The sequence below is a fragment of the Talpa europaea genome, assembly GCF_964194135.1.
Source record: "Talpa europaea genome assembly, chromosome: X".
In the NCBI taxonomy this organism is placed as follows: Eukaryota; Metazoa; Chordata; class Mammalia; order Eulipotyphla; family Talpidae; genus Talpa; species Talpa europaea.
In genome coordinates this window covers 30886902-30900687 of record NC_140081.1, presented here as the reverse complement: position 1 = coordinate 30900687, position 13786 = coordinate 30886902, and the positions used below count along the sequence as shown (strand labels likewise).

Sequence of the window (13786 nt, the reverse complement as noted above, 5' to 3'; positions counted from 1 at the left end):
ATTAAATTGGGAAACAGCTGAAATATGGAGATGGGATGACATCAGGAGTATTTATCATGCTCCCCTGAGTAATCTTATTTCACAGGAACATAATGGTTGAGCAGAAAGAAAAAGGAAAAGAGGTGAAAACAATGTTATGATCACAATTAAATTAAAAAGGTAGTGTGGTAGAAAGAACACGTAAATTACGGTAAAAGCTTAGGCAAAGTCACTTCACCTCACCTGGTAATATGTGTAAAACTGAGATGTGGGAGAGCTTTTTACAGTCCTAAAATTCTATGATCTTTGAAAGTGGAATGAACCTAGCCTTGAGTGGATATATTTGGGAGATGAGTGGGTTTTGAGTACCAGGATAAGGAATTCAGATTTCCAGCTGTAGAACGTACAAACTCACCAAGGTTACTGACCATGGATGTAACCTGATGATGTAACAGGGATTTCAATGAGGAAGAGGGACTCCCAGCTAGGCAGCAAAGAGGCTCCACAGGGGACCTTTAGTAGTATTGAACAAGGCAATCTCGATGGTACAGGCACGAAGTTACACAATAAATGCATGTGGGGTAAAGCCAGTTAAGTTACCTGGCTGATCATAAGAAGTATTGCCTCTAAAGAAATTATTGAAGGACAGACCAAATCTTTATTTTCACCCTTTAATGCAAGCTGCTACCACAGATATGGATGCTAGAGATCATTACATAGCTTTAGAAAGGCTAACCATGGGCGGGGGGTGGAGGGTGGGGTGGCAGTCTTCACTCTCACTAACCTGATGCACACAGACGTTACACTTATCACAGAACACCATATCATTCCCTTCTTCACTGTCTGGAGACCGGCACACATCACAGATCACATCTTCATCATACTCTATACCTAGCCCTTCCTCTGTCTCAATAGCATGGTTCATATTTTCATGGCAATGGCGTTCCAGGACTTCTATTGTCTTTTCCATAAGATTCTCATCAATTGGCCCACAACCTGCACAAAAATACAAACAATGAATCAACCCTTAAGTCAGCTGTCATTCCCAAATCACTTACTGTGAGCCCAGTGAAGGAGTTGGGGGGAATTGTAAAGGATAAAACTATCTTTCCCCTGATCCAAAACAACCTGATTTCAAAGAATCTTCTACTGGAGCTAATCTTCCCCGCTCCCCAAATTTAACTGTTTTGCCAATCATTTACACAGCTATAAAATTTTGGTAGTATATCTTCATACTTCCATATGTGCATATGCTTCACTCACCCTGTAACCAAAGTATAAGAACTATTCTATTATTTACCTATCATTACATATTAGATTCTGATACATGAAAGGAGGGAAACATTTCACTATAGATCTTTTAAGATATTCTACTGATCCTTTAAATTTTCTAAGTCCTAGCCAGTCTCCTCTAAATCTCTGTTTCCTCTTATTCCCACCAGGGAGGACTTTCACTGAGCTCTGCAATTTTGAACACTTAATAGTATGCTAATAATTAAAATCCTAACTATTTGGATATAATATTTCATTCTTAGCAAATTAGTCCCAATGAGCACATCTAATAGTAATACAAAGAAACTTTCATATAAAAAGTATAAAACTATAAAAGAAAATTCTAGATACTGATTATATATATGAAATATTTTGTCTCTCAAACCTGACTTTCAAAAAATTCATAATATTTTCCAGTGGCAAACTAATACAAAATAAACTTATTGCACCCAGAGTCTAAATACAAATTCTAAAGTTACTTTGTCTCTTAATTCATGTTTTTCCTTTTATATTTTCAATTTTTCTTAGTCTTCTGTACTTAGTAATCTGACTAAATGATCTATATGGTGGATAGTGGTAATAACTGAAATTTTTTCTTCTTAGGGGTACTAATGACTTTGTGAGAGCACGTATGTATTTATTCTAATAGCTTATAAACTCAGGAATACTTCTCAAAATGATTCAAAACAAATTTATCCAAGTATTTCACCTCATTTGTAATATAAGATATTCTAGGGAACATTGAAATTCCACATAAACTGTATTTTTAATGATATAGCTACTTATGAAACCGAAAACTACCCAAGTAGTATGCTTCATTTTTCCAGGCAAAAAAAATGTCACATTTTTTTTTTCCTGGAGTGGTATCTGGTTAGAATAACACTTGGATTCAAACCCTAATTTCACTTCATATTGGTTATATAAATTTTGATGAGTCATTTATCCTTTCAAGGGCTTTGTTTCCGTATCTATAAAATAATGATAATACCAGGGCCTCCCCGGTGGTGCAGTGGTTGGGCGCTGGGCTGCGAAGCTACCCGCAGCCTCTGCAGTACCGGTTTGATCCCCGGCCACTGGCGAGGGTCCCTCATGGCGTGCAGACCTCTCCTGCTGTGCCCGCTGCTCCCCTCAGCAGTGCACTTTGTCAGTCTGCCTGTTCTGCTCCCTGCTCTGGCTCTGGTGAATTCTCTCACCCTCCTGCACTTCTGACTGTACCCAGTGCTTGTATAAATAAATAAATCTTAAAAAAAAATAATGATAATACCAGACCCACTGATTTCTTACGAGGTTGAGGTGAGGTAATGTCCATGTAATGCTTAATATGTAGTAAGCAATTTTAAAATTCCTTACACTGCTCAACTGAATATTATTTTTAGAAGTTTATTCTAAGCTCTTAGAAACCTCACTAAAATACATTCACCCTAAAGAAAAACTTGAGATAAGGCCATCCCCTTTTAAAATTCTTCCAAGTCTAAATGCAATGTGGTATCTTGGATGGGATCTTGGTGTAGAAGAAGGTTATTAGTGGAAAAAGGTTATTAGTGGAAAAACTGGTGAAAGCTCAATAAATCTGAAATTTTATAGCAATGTACCTGTATGGGGTTTTTAGCTTTGAGTTGAAGAATAACATACTTGTGAGAAAACAACTTACCCATTTCTGCAAGGTCTTCATTGAGTTCCTGGAGCCAGAAGATGTCCATGTCGTCTAGATCATAGCGGCACACAGATGCTGCCAACTCCATGATGTTGATGTAGCCAGGCTCTGCAGTCTCTGGGTCAGAGCAGTGGATGTACTTCCGGGGTCGGACAAACAGAACCTCCTTTACCTTCTCAGCTATAATTCTAGAAAATCAAAAGAAAGATATTGATAATGATCAACAAATGACAGATTCCAGGAACTAACTGGATGGGCTTAACAGCATTCAGACTCCACTGCAGTGGACTTGAAAGCCTTCGTTTTCCACCTTGGGGAAATCCCCTGCTCTGCCAACTTGGAGGCACAGCAGATCTCTATCAAGAAAGGAAATGGCTCTATAAATTCCTTTTCATCACTTGCTATAAACATTCTGCTAACAAAATGCTTCATTTATTCTCATGCTCACACGTTTCTACTACCATCATTCTAATAAAATGGTGTTGCATTTGGTGTTCTTGGTTACCCAGTTTATTTAGAAGGGGAATCCTGGGAAGGGGTGATGCCCGCACAAAGGGACAGACAGATTCCATACCAAAGATGTATTTTAGCCAAACCAGTGATTTTCTGCCATGGAGGCAATAATGGATGGTGGTAGAATACAGGCTAGAGACTCACACAAGCCTGTTTTTATCTTCCACTTACTTGCATGGTAATCTTGGAAAGCTAATTTCTATAAGGCTCAGTTTCCTTAGCTAAGAGTAAGGGCAATAAATTATAAGTTATGATAAAATAACATCAAACTTAAAGGGCTATTATGACATCATATGAAATTAAACATAAAGTGCTTAGCATAAATGTACAGTAAAAAATAGCTCAATAATGTCACTGATATATTTTTTAAAAGATTTATTTGTGCATACAAGAGCTGGGGTACAGGCCAGAGGTGTGAGGGGGTGAGAGGATTTACCAGAGACAGAGTGGGGAACAGAACAGGCAGATTGACCAAAGTACACTGCTGAAGGGAGCAGCGGGTGAGTCAGGAGAGGTCTGCTGCGCTATGTGGGCTGCTCCCTGGCTGGTGGTGGGATCGAACTGATGCTGCAGAGACTGCGGATAGCTTCATAGGTTGCGTCTTAACCCCTTGTGCCAGGGAGGCCCCGATATTATATTTCTTACTATTTTCACTATTTATGCAGATGAGGCCATGGAGTTACACAAATTCAAGATATTTCCCAACCATAAATAGCAGCAACCATGAGTTTGAATAACGGTAACATGAGGAATGAAAGATTCCTGTTTTTCCACCAACTTCTCTAGCAGGCATGAGCAAATCCCTATTTCCCTTCTTCCTTTCCGATACTAAGAGTCCAAGGCAAGGAAACAAAGCAAACGAAGAAACAAGTTTCTCACACCAATGACTTTTTCTCATTTGATGTTTTAAATATGGTACGAAGCATCAGGTATTATAACCGAAAATATACATGGATTATTATTTCCTGGCAATTTTAAAGAACAGAATGGGCCATCTAAAAAAAGAGAGAAAGAAATAGACACACACACGTCATCATAAAATAATGAAAAATGTTTCTCTGGAAAGCTTAATGTACTCACAGAAATATATACAAATACATATAGGCAAACGCCACCCTGTAAGTATAAATATTTCCTCCTAAGCATTCTTCCAAAAGCTTATGTTCCAAATAATGTATGTTGAAGAAAGTTAATAACCACACACATTTGCATATTTTAATTTTTCTACCATATGGAGTTTTTCTTAAAAGCCAAAGGCAGCAAATATTTGAGGAAAAAAGCAGAACCTAAAATATTAATTGAAGTTAAAAAGTCAGTAACTGCTTTCAAAGACCTGCTTCCAACTGAAATGAACTCAACTGAAAAGGATAAGACATGCATATGAATTTCCCAGTGACTATGAGATTAAATATGCTTGGTTCTTGGGTGCAAGGCCTACAAGATTATTAGAGAAAATACATTTTCATTATTCTTTAAGTAAAAATTAATGAACTACTACATGTAACATGAATCTCACAACCATGATGAACAAAACCCAGGCTCATTATGGAATTGAGGTTATTGGATGGGGAGGGAGAGGAGGTAGAAACAAAGCGGGGAGGGGCCCAGTGGCCTAGGATAAATGACTATGGGTGCATTGATGGTGGGATGATATAACACACATCTGAGGAGGTACAAACCTAGTCCCCTAAATCATGAACAATGTCGTAAACCAATCTTACCTCAATAGAGGAAATAACAAAATTCAGTCTCAAATGAATATGTACTGTAGGATTTTATTTATATTAAGTTCAGAAACTGTAACCTAAGGTGAAGCAGGGCTTCTGGGTTGAGTAACGTTCTATTTTGTGATCTGAATGGCAGATATTATTAAATCATGAAAATTCATTGAGCTATGCAGCATGCTTTGTGTACTTTTCTGTGTGTAGATTATACTTCAATGCAAAATTTATAATAATGATGATGCTATCTCACTATCTTTCCATATGTATTTTGAATTAAGGGTCTGAATCTGAAGACTCAGTCTATAACAATAAATATTACAGACTGAAACAGTAATATAAAGACAAGGAAACATGTAGGTAAAAGGTGAAGTTAATACAAATTCACAAGGAGAAATTCTTGTATTTAAAGTTATAGAAAGGAGGGCCTCCCCGGTGGTGCAGCGGTTGAGCGCTGGGTTGCGAAGCTGCCCGCCGCCTCTGCGGCGCCGCTTCGATCCCAGGCTGCTCCCCGGCCACTGGAGGAGGGTCCCACATGGCGCGCAGACCTCTCCTGCCGCCCACTGCTCCCCTCAGCAGTGTACTTTGGTCCTTCTGCCTGCTCTGCTCCCCGCTCTGGCTCTGGTGAATTCTCTCACTCTCCCCCACTTCTGACTGTACCCAGTGCATGTATAAACAAAACAAACAAACAAATAAATAAATAAAACATGCCTCTATTAAAAAAAAATAAAAAAAAAGTTATAGAAAGGAAAGGTTTCTGAGAACTAGGAAAAACTATTAATTTGGGTTTTTTTAAAATGCACCCTTAATATCTTTCAAGTACATGTAACACTGCTATAGCTGGAGGAGATACCATAATTATACCTGGGTGATTTTCTTCTCTGCCCACTATGTACTAGGCAGAGACACTTGTTAAAAATTAATTTTTGTTATTGAAGTACCGTTATTTTATATCCTTGCTAGTGTTTTGATTATATAGAATTCCCCCCATATAGTCACCATATCCCTCCCCACTAGTCCACTGTGTTCTCCCCTTCCATTCCTACTTTCACTCTTCTCCCTCTGAAAGCCTAAAATCAATGGTCAGGTTTCAAGGGTTGGTGTTAAAAGTTTGTCTTTGACCCTTTGTTTGTTTTCTCTATATTCCACATATCAGTGGTACCATTTGGTATTTATCTTTTTCCTTCTGGCTTATTTCACTGGAAGGAAGTATAATCCCTTCCAGTTCCATCCAGGTTTCTGCAAATGGCATGAGCTTATCTTTTTTTGATTGCTGAGTAGTATTCTACTATGTATATATATATACCATATCTTCTTGACCAATTCATCTGTTTTGGGGTATTAGGCTGTTTCCGTATTTTGGCTATTACAAATAGTGCTGCTAAAAACACAGGAGTGCAGGTTTTGAATTACTGTTTTTGTATTTTTTGGATCAATACCTAGGAGTGGGACTGCTGAGTCATATAGCTCATTTTCAGTTTTCTGAGAAACCTCCACAATACTTTCCATAGGGGCTAGACCAGTCTATATTCCCACCAAGAGTGTAAAAGGGTTCCTTTTTCTCCACACCCTTGCCAGAACTTGCTGTGGGCTTTTTGATATGGGTCATTCTCACAGGAGTGAGGTGGTATCTTGTGGTTTTGACTTATATTTTCCTGATGATAAGTGATGAACATTTTTTCACGTATCTGCTGGTCATCTGTATGTCTTCTTTGGAGGAGTGCCTATTTAGCTCCTCTGCTCATTACTGGATTAGATTATTCAGTAGTGTGTAGTCATATTTTGAATGGTTCACCACACCACTAACCAAATCAGCAATAGGATTGTTTAGATGCTATAGGAAATAAAACTTTAATTTGGATACTTGAGTGTAATTAAATGGTACAATACTTTTTGGAAAGGTAAAAGAATCAACAATCATACCTTGTTTAGCCTCATAGAAAGAAGGCCAATCTACTTGTTCATTAGGGTTAAGCCAACATGGCTGCAATAATACTACCCGTGGCCAATATGAACACTGTTGTGACACTGAGGAGGCAATAAATGGAAGCAGCAACCATTCTAACCTGACCTATGGCCTCCTCCAGTGTCTTATGCAATGTGAGTCATCACTTTGTCTTCAGTTGATACAAATATTTGACAGGTAGAGACCATGTTACATTTCCTTATGAGTGGAATAGAATTACTTGTTCACAGCATAGAAATTGCACAAAGACCATAATATCAGGGATTTTTAAAGTCTTGAAATGTCTTAAAAGCTAACTAAATAGTAGTCCTTTGAAATAATCTTTCCAGTAGTTTCCCAATGTTTTTCCTTAATTTATCATCTTAAAAGGACAGAATTATTAGGAAAAGGAAGAAAAGAGAGGCAACTGTATAGTCACAGGTGGTAAGGAGAGCTGCCTACCAAAATGTTTCTTTTTAATTTTATACTCTAGGTTGACAGCTTCTCTGTAAGACTCTTTGTTTCAACTAAGAAACAAGGGACTATTTTAACCTCTGTAACAGATGGTATTTTCAAAACCCCGTATGCTCTTTTGCAGTGTGACTTTGCCATTCTCCCTTCAAGTGGTGAAGCCTAGTTTCCCTTTTCTTGAATCAGGGAGGGTTTGTGACTATTTTCACCAACAGAATACAGATGTGATGCTATGAGAACTGTGGGACTAGGACAATAAACTGAATATGGTTTTCAGTTTGTCTGCTCTGAAGCGTGCACTTGGAGGGCCTCCCAGGTGGTGCAGGTGGTTGAGCACAGAGCTGTGAAGCTGTCCACAGCCTCTGCAGTGCCGGTTCGATCCCCACCGGCCACGGAGCAACCAACATGGTGAGCAGACCTCTCCTGTCTTGACCGCTGCTCCCCTTAGCAGTGTGTTTTGTCAGTTTGCCTGTTCTGTTCCCCACTCTGTCTCCGGTGAATCCTCTCATCCTCCCACACATCTGGCCTGTACCCTGGTTCTTGTAAAAACAAAATAAATCTTTAAAAAAAATAAAGTGTGCACTTGGAGTCCTGTGTTTTGGGCCTGTAAAAAGTCTGACCAGCTGAGGTCATGCTGTGAGGAAGTCTAGCCACATGGAGAGGTCACATGTAGTCTTTACAGTAGCCCAATCCTGGTGACATACATGTTCATGAATAACCCATGAGATGATTCTAGTCCCTAGCTGTTTAGTCACTCCCAATCTCTGAGTCTTCTTACATCTAGGTAAGGTTCTAGATATCACAGAGCAACAACAAGCTATCTCTGCTGTATCCTGTCTGAATTCTTGACTCACAGAATCTATGAGTATGACAACATAGCTGCTTGAAGCTGTCATGCTTGAATACAATTTATTATATAGCAATAGTAACTGGAAATATTCTCAAAGGACTGCTTTAAACTTTATTTTTTTAAGATTCATTTATTTATGTATACAAAAAGTGGGGTATAGGCCAGAGGTGCGGGGAGGGGTGGGGTGAGAGGATTCACCAGAGACAGAGTGGGGAACAGAACAGGCAGACTGGCTGAAATACACTGCTGAGGGGAGCAGTGGGCAAGACAGGAGAGGTCTGCTGAGCCATGTGGGTAGCTCCCTGGCTGGCTGGGGATGGAACTCATGCTGCAGTGGCTTGAATAGCTTCATAGGTTGCATCTTCACCCTTGCGCCACCAGGGAGGCCCTGCTTTAAACTTTAAATAGAGACAAGCCAGTGCATGGAAGTGTTCTGTACATTGTGCTCCTTACTGATTCTCATAATTCAAACCAAGAGTGGTAGACTACTGCTACCTAAAATAGAATGGAAAGGATATGGAAAGACTGGAGTGAGGAGAGTAGGAGAGGTGAGAGAGGCATGATGATCAAATACAGCAGTGGAATGGAGGCAGTTTTGTGCTCCAATTTATCAATAGGGGTGTTCTTCCTTTGACTTTCTAGGTGAAATATGAGTATCTTTTGAAAACATAGCGAAGAGGATCTTCTTTAATATTAAATAGGGGTATAAGACAATGAAGAATCAAAGTTTGGGAAGAAAAACAGCAGCACACTTAAGGACATTTTAAGTCTGAGATGTGTGTACTGGATATCCAAGTAGAAATATTGAATTGGCAGTTATATATTTCAGTGTGGAGTTTAATGAACCAAGTACTGTTCTTTATAGCCTAGATAGTCAAATGTTTAAATTCCAGACATAGGGACCTGTCTGAATATCTAATCATTCCCTCTTTCATGGAATGATCATTAATGACCCAGAATATATGATGGGATGTTGTTAGGTGAAAAAAAGCTAGTTTACAGTGATCCCATTTACTTATATACACATATATTTGTGCATATAAACATGTACTATGCAGATGTTTGGCACTCTGAATATCTTTGTTTTTACAGTTAGTCAATAATTCATCTATAATTTAAAAAACATACACATACATATATGCTAAATACATCATTAACCACATGCGTATCATACAACTTATACTGTATGTTTGTTTTCAACCAAACATGAAGTATTGCTTTCTTTTCACTGGAACTTTGCTGCAATAAAAGTTAACTTACAAATACAGATGAAAACCTAAAATTTATCTGAAGCTTGCTTGTCATTGACTAGTATCAAAATATCCAGTCTACCTAAAAACACGTAGGGTTAATACCACCTTTATTTGGTAAACTTACTTGTAAAAAATTCTCTGTGGTAGTCAACAGACTTATCTAAGCAGCTTTAACTTACAGTACAATCTGGCTCTATAATTCTTCGTATCCTCCCTCTTAATTACTCCCCCCCCCCTACTATGCTGCACTACATAAAATGTACAGACAGAAAAGAACTGCAGAAAGGACAATGGAACAAGGAAAAACCTAGTCTGAAAGCCAGAACAAAGATTTTGAAATTGATCCACCTATTCTATTGTATCTTTTTATTTTCTTTTTTGGTTATTATAGCATGAATAGGAATAATTTTAATATTCAGGGGTCAGGTCAATTAATTTACACACATCCAAAATTACTTCTAAATTCCACTGGGAAATAAAGTGCTGAATCATCTTGACAATCTTGTAGGTTAGGTAATAAATGAAAAGCAAGTGTATACTTTAGTTTATTAGTATTTTAGTTTCTCTAGCTCACTGATTTATCTGTCTGCAGGCAATCAGATAAGTAACTCAAATTCAAACAACTAAAATATTACTATTGTGGTGGACTGAAGATGGTCATGAACCCTTTGACAATCCTTCTGTCAAGAGGTAGGGTCTATTTTTCTTTTTCAATCTGGGAGCTCTCTGTGATTGCTCTAATAAAATGCAGTGTTATGTAATATTGTACAAATTTCTGAGCCCAAATCTGGAGGTAGCAACTTCTACTTCTTATCTTTTGGAAAATTCACTCCTGTAGCACTGTGCTGCCGTGTAAAAAGTGAGACTATTCTGCTGAGAGACCATGTGGAGTGGCCTAAGACTATATGGGAATCTGGGAAGTGTAGAACATAGCATCAGTTAAAGAGTATTACCAGAGTTGGAGAGGAACATTATACAATAATAGAAGGATGAACCAGCCAAGAAAACATAACACTAGTAAAATGCATGTGCAGCAAACAACAGTGCTGTAAAATACGTGAAACAAAAAACGATAGACCTGAAAAGAGAAACAGACAATTCCCCAATCACAGTTGGAGACTTCAAGATCTCTTAGTAATTGACTGGGTAAGCAGAAAATCATTACAGATATAGAAGAACTTAATACCATCAACTAACAGAATTAAATTGACACTTATAGACCACTCCACCCAATAGCAGCAGCATATTTTGTGTTTTCAAGCACTCATGGAACATGCTATGACAGGCCATATCCTGGATCATAAAATAAACCTCAACAAATCTGAATAAACTTTAATTATACAGAGTATATTTTCTAATGACAATGGAATCAAACTGGAAGCCAGTAACAGAAAGATAATCTCCAAACACCTGGAAACTAAAACTACACTTCTAAATAATCTATGGGTAAAAGAAATCTCATGGGGAAAAAATACACAGAAGTGAATGAGAATGAAAATACAATGCATCAAAATTTGAGGAGTGCAAGCAAAACAGTGCTGAGAATGAAATCTGTAACAGTAAATGCTTACAATGGAAAAAAGGAAAAGTCTCAAATCAATAAGCTAAACTTCCAACTCAGGAAACTAGAAAAAGAGCAAAATAAACCCAGAGTAAGCAGAAGGATTGAAATGAAAAAAAAAAAATGAAACAAAAGACAGTGGTGTGCAATGATCAATAAAACTAACCTGTATTAAGAAAAAAGGGAGATAAAAATTGCCAACATCAGGATGCGGGCGGGGGGGGGGGAGTGTTATTTCACTTGCTTCAAGTGTGTTCATAATTGCTTGCTGAAACATTTTTGTGATGGCTACTCTAAAATCTTTGTTAGACAATTCTAGTATCTTTGTCATCTTGGTGCTGACATCTATTGGTTGTCTTTGATCAAGGTGAGATCCTGGTTCTTGATATGAGTAACTTTCTACTGAAATTTGGACACTATGGATATTATGCTACAAGATCTGGGAGTCTTTAAATTTTGTTTTGGCTAGCTTCTGACAATGATCTGGGTGGAGAATGGGTTGAGGGGGGAGGAAATACCACCTCTTTACTGCCAGGTGGCTACAGAAGTTCTGGTTCATTATTTGGTCTTTATTGTCATCTGAGGGTGGGGCCTCTTCCTGCTAAATGAGGTTGGGAGTTCTGGCTCCCCTTAATGCCTCCACTGATACCTTCCTCACTTAATTGGTAAGAGTGCCTCACTATTGCTCCCTTTGTAGCTTCCACTGACACCATGGGGAATAGGTGTCCCTATTACTACTGGGCAGTGGTAAAAGATCTATCTACTACGCTTCCCCTGCCATAATCCTAGATGGGAGGAGGGATTCATCATTACTACTGGGTTGAGGCTCAAGTCTATATAAAAATACTGAAACAAGGACTGGAAAATGCCTTACTCTTGTGTTCATTCTTGATGCTGTTCTGATTTTTAGGAGGCAGGATATGGTATCAATGATGAGCTAGTGATGATCAGGACATATGCTGGGCAACACTGTGGAGCTTTCCTTAACAGAGCATAGAAATAGAGGTTGGGTGGGACAGTCTGGGCAAGGGTTTCTAGAAATGATATAACAAGCATTTCTGGAACATGATTAGGACTGGTGTTGGGGGTAGAGAATTCAAGGATGTAATCTCTACCTTTTAAAAACCTAATATGTACTAGAAATAGATATATGTACAATGATACACAATATCTCACAGTAACCAGCATGTCACAACAGTCCCTTTATCCAGTGATCTACTTTATAGTCACTCGATTCCCTCCATTCCTTCTCCGTTCCTTCCTTCACTCAAATTTCTATCAAAGCATTTTATTTCATGTTAGCCTCTGTGAAAGGCACTGGGAACACAAAGTCCAATAAGAAAAACTGGTTTCCAAAACCAGTTACTACTCCTGATGAGCTGAACTTACTTCTTGCTGAAAAGTTCTTAAACTTTCTTCTCAAGTGTTTGCATATGAAGGCCATGAGCTTATAGTCAACCCAATTATTCCAGTTATCCTCTTTTGAGTTAATGCATTTTACAAATTCTGCATGTTTTGGCCCTCTGTTTATAGATGCGATCACTATGAGGCCTCTATTAGGTACTGAAGCAACTTCTTTAGTGGTTATGTATTAATTGAGTTATTACAGGATTATGTAATTAATGCTCTGCTTCTCTTCAAAGACTAATTTAAATGCTACTGATTGTTGAGTCAGACTTGGAAATCTCGGTCCCCAAAACCTTATCATATTCCATATTGAACCTCAAACAGTTTCATCCTGAGAATGGGCACATATATCTGTAAATAAATGAGCTTGACTCTACTGACCTATCCTCGCCTGATAAAATCTCCTACTAGAGTCTGAGTGAAATGGTGAATATGACATGTGACTTTGTATTATGTATGCATAACTATCCATTCAATAGCTCTTCCAAAGCAGCAACGCAGACAACTGCAACAGCATTCACTCCCTAAATTACAGATACAAGCACGCAAATACCTTAGAGAAGGCTGTGGAATTGTGTCTGGACTGGCTGGTACCTGGACTCCCTTTTCCCATTCTTCCTTCCATGTATCCGCAAAGAGATAATAGCTGTCAGGATTAATATGGTGAGAATCTGGAATCTTCATGGCACTGATGAGGTCCTTCCGGAATACCTGGGAAGACATTGCACCTTGAGAAGACTATCACTGTAAGAGTGTCACCATGTAACACCCTCTTTTTATTTTTCATTTTTGTGTAGAAGAGCTGGGGTACAGGCCAAGAGATGCAGGGGTGAAGAGGATTCACCAGAGACAGAGTGGGGAACAGAACAGGTAGATTGACTGAAATACACTGCTGAGGGGAGCAGCGGGAGGGACAGGAGAGGTCTGCTGTGCCTTATGTGGATTAGCTCCCTAGCAGGGGATGGAACTCAGGCATTACCGGTAAGAGTTAACTCCTAGGCTACCAGGGAGCCCTATCCTCCTTTTAAAGGGACTATTCCAACCTACTCTATACTTCCAACAAGAAAAACATCTCCAACTTCCTAAACAACCAGACCAACTTCTGTTTGAAAAAGATTTGAAGTATTGACAGGGAATTCAGTTTGTTCTAGATTTAGTAA

The 13786-nt window shown here is 38.6% G+C and overlaps 1 protein-coding gene across 1 annotated transcript in view; it reads right to left on the bottom strand.

Moving 5' to 3' along the window:
• Positions 1-13786, bottom strand: part of JADE3 (jade family PHD finger 3) — a gene marked incomplete at its 3' end in the record, with an annotated part of 62801 nt that overhangs the window by 20053 nt on the left and 28962 nt on the right. The window contains exons 3-5 of the mRNA XM_084258213.1: positions 13180-13337; positions 2903-3093; positions 764-975 (exon numbers count right to left, since the gene is read on the bottom strand). Coding sequence (XP_084114339.1) covers positions 764-975; positions 2903-3093; positions 13180-13337 — 561 coding nt within the window. The remainder of the gene's footprint in view (positions 1-763; positions 976-2902; positions 3094-13179; positions 13338-13786) is intronic.